General features: G+C 41.9%; 1 protein-coding gene across 1 annotated transcript in view; it reads left to right on the top strand.

The window, feature by feature from the left end:
* Positions 1 to 253: 253 nt before the first annotated feature.
* lhx4 (LIM homeobox 4) overlaps positions 254 to 6000 on the top strand; it is an 85571-nt gene continuing 79824 nt past the window's right edge. The window contains exon 1 of the mRNA XM_073063615.1: positions 254 to 397. Coding sequence (XP_072919716.1) covers positions 349 to 397 — 49 coding nt within the window. The 5' untranslated portion in view covers positions 254 to 348. The remainder of the gene's footprint in view (positions 398 to 6000) is intronic.

Genomic DNA, 6000 nt, shown 5'->3' with positions numbered 1-6000 from the left:
CATTTCTAGTATGCTTGTCGCAATGGTTCTTCTGTAAACTATGTTAGTCATTACCCAAGCAGTGACCTGGTCCAGGGGAATTAGACATGATAAGCGGCTCAGGGTAGGTGGGATTATGCATCACCTGGAATATTTTCTCCGATTTAACCATTAAAAGTTAGCCGTAAATTTTTATTAAAGCCCATCAGTTGGGTACGTGCGTTGATGGCTGGCGGTAGTGCAGTGAGTTCAGTGCATTGCAAATACGTCCCTTCGAAATGCTTCAGGGGCTAGCGATCCTTCAATGTCTGATCCAGGAATCCGTTCAGATGCACGGGCTTAGAGTTGCTATCAAGGAGCAGCTGTTAGATGTTTGAAACTGGGCTGAGCAAGAGGGTAGACTTCCGGATGCAAGTCAGTAAGTGTCCTTTCATGGAACTAAGGGATCGGTTTCAATGTTGTGAATTGTTATCAACTGTGCTTTAAAAGGCGGTTTGCAGAAGAAAGAAATGGAAACAGGTTCAGCGCTTCAAATGCCAGTGTTATATTAAATCAGGCTGCGCGTCAGCACGTGAGTTTACCTAAGATCTTGTGCTGAATTGTCTGCATTCATGTGAATGTTTTACTTTTGTGACATACAGATATAATTGTGTGATTCTGTGTTTTGTTGGGATTACTGGGCAACAATGTGAAGCAACCTTCATCGTGTGCGATTATTTGTTTCTGCTAGCGTTTATAGGAACGTGTGTATTAATGGCAAATTATTATTTCTGTGTTCGCGATTAAGTTTTCTTTCTTAGTGGCGTTTCTGTGCATTTGGCTAATTAGCTACATTTCAGTGCGAATGGACTGATATTAAAGTTACCTTTAAATTGCTTGTTTCTAGATTGATTAGAAACTATTGTGTTTGATGTCCTGTTTTGAAACGTGGAAGTTGAGACATTCACTCAGATCGTATTAGAGCTAAAACGTTTAATGCTTATATCAGTCTAGTTCTCTAGCAGTTTTGAGATTTCAGAATACGTTGTTTCTTTTAAGCTTGTGTTGAGGACGTTCTATCCTAGAACGTTCACAAGGTTTAAGAAAAACTATAAACAAGTTAGATTCACTGGTTTATGTTAAAATCCAGTCGTTTCTTGAAGCAAAGTAGGCAAGGGACTGTGAAATTAATGCAGAAGATGCTGGAAGCACTGCGTACGTGTTTCCACATCTTTGGAAATAAAAACATTGTGTTTTAGGTTGAAGATATTTTGTCAGAATTCAAGGCAAAGCCCTTTAGATAAGGCCTGCAATTCTTACGGAAGTTGTTAATCTGAAACGTTAACTTTGTTTCCTTTCCCGTGAATGTTACCTGACCTTTTGGACGTTTCTAACATTCTCTGTTTTTATTTCAGGTTGCCTGCATCTGCAGTTATTTTTGTGTGTGTGATTGTGATTTGGTAAAATGGGGATTACTTCAAAATCTGCTTATACAACACCATGGACTCCTACACTAAGATTTTCAAATAAAATTCACCACGTTTTGTTTCTCTACGGCCCCCTCCCCACCACACATAGACACAATAGACACGATTGATACTAACTTTTCACTTTTTAGTCCAATGTCTTCCGTTCCCAAATTTAAGCCGTGAGCCCTTACATTTCCAGAAAACCTTTTGGTAAACATGAAATGGATGGTGCAAGGGCTTGGGAGTTTAGTCTTTGATTACAGCTATGCCTCAGTCTCTCTGCAGTGAGGACGCAGTTCAGTTTGTTAGATGACGTCTTGACGTTGATTGCATTTCTATATGTATACCTGAGAGGGTTTAGTTTCAAAATGTAGCGGCCGTGCTCTCCTTTCCAAAGGCAGGTGTGCGTTTGCGGCGGTTCATCCTTGAAACTCTCAGCATCACCCAGATTGATTTTTCTATAATATGTTTCCAAATTAATCTTTGCTAGATACTTTATCGATTTTGTTTCATTCTGACGAACGATCAATAAATTCAATGGAAATCAATTCTTTCGCTGATTTAATATGTGGGACGAGCAAGCCTGTGAAAGATTCTCCCTGGATTCGTTTTGTTGAGTATTCACACCTTTTGGGGACAGTTTTACAACTTACACAAGCGCACAACATTCCAACGTATCTATTTAGGATATTTAAAATAATGCACGCAAGTTTTAATTGGATTCAGCAGGGCAGGGAACATCTGTAGAAGGAGAAGTAGACAACTTTTCGGGTGAAAGATCCCTCGTGGGATTGTAGATGGGACATGACTCGAGTGTGGATATGTGCCTTTGATCTGGGCTGCAGTCAACGGCCGCACAATGAGGCGATTTTGGGAAACATTGTAAAATTGGACAAAGTCAAAAGAGGAATGTCAGTTACTGAAAGATTTTAACTTCACAACATTTCATTTTAAAAAAACAAAGGTAGCGGATTTGTGAAGAATTTCCTCTTTGCATACGTAGACAAGGAAGTAACAGCTCCACGCAGACGAATCAGTTTGTTGAGAGTCCTCGCGATATTATTGTATCAGCTGCAAATCACAAAACAGAAATATACATAGTTAAGGACGTTGTAGACCTGGGTGATTCACTTATGTTCCTCGCGACTTTTCCTTACACGTGATTTATGGTGCAGTTTTTTTCCAGGAGCTGTCTTGTAAACCCGACGTTACGGTGAGCAATTTGAATAATGTAATCTGTCTCGTGTACACTGTAATTAAAGCAATGGAGGTGAATAACGTAATTTTGTATGCAAAACTGGGAATCCAACAAAAAAATGGAATCACATACATGAACTAACGGCGTGGGCATCCAGCAATAGTTATGGAGAAGCGACTCACAGTGGCCGTGAAATGGGAGCCATTGCGAGAGAGCTTGGTGTGCCAAAGCAGATTGGGGGTTCAGTGAAAAAGTAGCTGGTGTGATCACAAGGAATTATGATGTAAGCCAAAAATGCACAGCGAGACAACGTGTCGAGATTATCTCGATATAAAGCGTAAACACGGGGTTTCTCCAGCATTTTCTGTTTTTTTAGATGACCAAGATCTTCACTTTTTTAAACAATAACGATGTGATCCAGTCAAACAAAAAAATAACTCTTGTACAATTTTATAAACATAATGAAAAAGTGCAGTTTTGCCAGGTAGACAGCGTAGCTGGAGATTTATATGCAACTGTGTGCACCAGTTGATGAGGCCAGAAAGGAGAGAGAAGAGAATGGGCAGAATAGAGCGAGGACTGAGTGACCACGTGACATGGGGTTGTATTTCAACAAGCAAAGAAGATTAAGTAGGAGATCTTTCTGAGGGGCTAAAGTCATGAAGGGTAGATAAGGAGAAGGTGGTTCGGTTGGCAATAGAGACAGGTCATGTGGTATTTTTGCCGCATGCGCAGGTAGGGTAGGGTACAGAACACTTGCTAATGCTTGGAATAGGGTTGAGCAGGACTGTTGGTCTGAATAACCTGATGGTTTTAGCAACGCAGTTATTCCTGAACCGGGTGATGTTAAGTGGGCTTAAGTTGACTGGTGCGAGAGCAAGAGGAGAAATGAAATGACATGGGAAGTCCTGACTTGTGGACTCGAGGCGGAGAATCAGCAGAAACTTTCAAACAGGATGGGGTACACAGTGCTGTGCAAAAGTCTTAGGGACACTACCTAAGTCCTGTAGCAAATTTATATATTGCACTATACTACCGCCGAAAAAAAAAAACGAATTTCATGGCATATCTGAGTGTTGATAAACCTGATTTTGCTATAGGTCTCTGTTGTGGACCGAGAATGCGAAGGGCTGGGAGAGGGGAATCATGGTTGGGAAAAGGGAAAGGGAGAGGGGAGAGAGCGGGAAGCATCAGAGAGACATTCTGTAATGATCAATAAACCAATTGTTTGGAATCAAATGACCTTCCCTGGTATCTCAGGGCTGGGCGTGTCTGCACCCATTCAAACCCCCCCCCCCCCGCCCCTGGCTCTCCTCTGCCACCTGTCCGACACCTCTACCGCAGCACTCCACCCTCGCCATTCCCAACATCGTTTACTCCCACCAGATGTATAAACTCGCACTCCGCTCGACGTTGACAAATGCAGTGCTCAGCAAAAGTCTTGGACACCCTCGCTATATATATATATGTCCAAGACTTTTGCACAGTACTATATCTGAATATGGAGATATCATAATGTTCTTGCGAGAAGACTGAGATGGATGCAACCACCCACTGAATTACTGTTCCACGAACTGGACGGGCCTACTTACACCTCAGTACTGTATAATTCAGTGAAGCGTGCATCAATGAAGCTAATACATTAAAAAAGCATAATAATGAGAAGTTCTCCTGCGAACGCTTCTGTATATCGAGCAAACTGCATTTGGGAACTACATAGCTGAACGCCCCAAACATCGTCATATATACTAAGTTAATGACAACACTTAAATTTCAGGGGGAAGGGAAAAGCGTTCATAGTTCAACAGTACTGATGAAACCGTCCTCTGTTTACGTAATCGTTCGCTCCATTATTGACATTCCAAGGCTTTGGTAGGCTGCCCTGTCGATTTCCATTTGGGAATCCAATCCTTTAAGATTTCTAGCATCTGGATTAGATCGACAAGGTTTGCCAATTTATCTCGAATTGTCAGGTCTTGGGTGGAGGCTTTGGTTGCGATTGCTTCTCTGTACGCGTTGAGCTCACAATCACCCTTCTTGTTGGTCGCTAATCTAACCTCCTAAACTAACACCTTCATTTCTGTCCTGTCGCGTTGCGCGTTTTATTGGCAACTATCTCTCCTCCGCATACCAATTGTAGGGTAATGTTAGCTCATCTCAGTTCGCTCTGCCTAATCAAAATGTAAATGAAACTGAATACCTCTGCATAATGTTCCTTAATTTTCTGGATTCATCCTTATTACCCGAGATATGTTTTGCTAAATTATTGCCCAATCGTGCTGTGACCGTTTCTTAAACTAGAATAGCTAATGGGCAAGCGTTGGGACAATCTAAAAAAAGAGAGAATTAAAATGACTCATGCTGACGCGTATGACAAGAAGGTGGGATGTGGGATTAAATTAAGACAATTGAAGAAAAGCAATGTGGACGGAACTGAATAAGGAACTGGAGACTCTGGATTACAGAAGAGATTGTTACCGGGTGTGCTGTGCTCGCCAATGGTCGAGGAGACCTGTGGTGTGGAATTAGAGATACGAGTAGAAACGTAAGGGGTAGATAAGGAGGAAGTGTTTTCAATTCACTTTTTGATTGCAGATATCACATTGGATTGGATTGGCCATGAGAATCGAAGTTGAAAGAGGTAACAGAGGAAGGATGGTGCTTGAAATGTACTAAGGCATATGATAAACATTCCATCAATCGTTCAGTTGTCTGTGGGGAGTCTGCACCTTGTGATGGTGTGAATGGTTAAATTACACCACTTCCCTGCTCTAGCCCTGTGCCCCAACAGGCTATAGGTCTTCAAATGGTCCACCGTGCATCTATTAAATGTTAAAGATCTCTATCTCTGTCATCTTTCGGATGATTTCCAGACCCCCAATTGCACTTTGGATGAAAAACTATAATTCCCAACTGACCCCTAATCCTTTGACCAAGTACTTTCAATTTAATCCGTAATTGACTTTCGTTCATCCCGTCAAGCACCCATTCTCACTCGTCCTAGACCAATTCAAATCAAAAATTATTCTCCCCACAAGTCCCACCCGATTCTACCGCTCACTTAACACCAATCTAGATATTTCTGAGATGTGAGAAACCCACGCTGTCACAAAGTTCGGACTCCATTCTAAGAGCAGCTGAGGACTCTAGTGTTGCGAGGCAGCAACTGTGCCGCCCAACTGTTGGGTAAGAATTGCAGATCTTACCAGACAGGATCTGAGCTAGATCCTCACAGGGGTCTTCTAGTGGGTGAAACAAACCTTCAATAGAAGGTAAATCATTTCAGTCCAGCAGCACGAAATTAGTAACGCAATCGGAGCCACCCAACTGCATTTTGCAGTTTTAAAGGCAATGAAAGTTCTGCTATTACTCGAA

Source organism: Hemitrygon akajei, chromosome 12 (genome assembly GCF_048418815.1).
Source record: "Hemitrygon akajei chromosome 12, sHemAka1.3, whole genome shotgun sequence".
Lineage (NCBI taxonomy): Eukaryota > Metazoa > Chordata > Chondrichthyes > Myliobatiformes > Dasyatidae > Hemitrygon > Hemitrygon akajei.
Note: the sequence above shows the minus strand (reverse complement) of the source record. Positions and strands in the feature narration are given on the sequence as shown.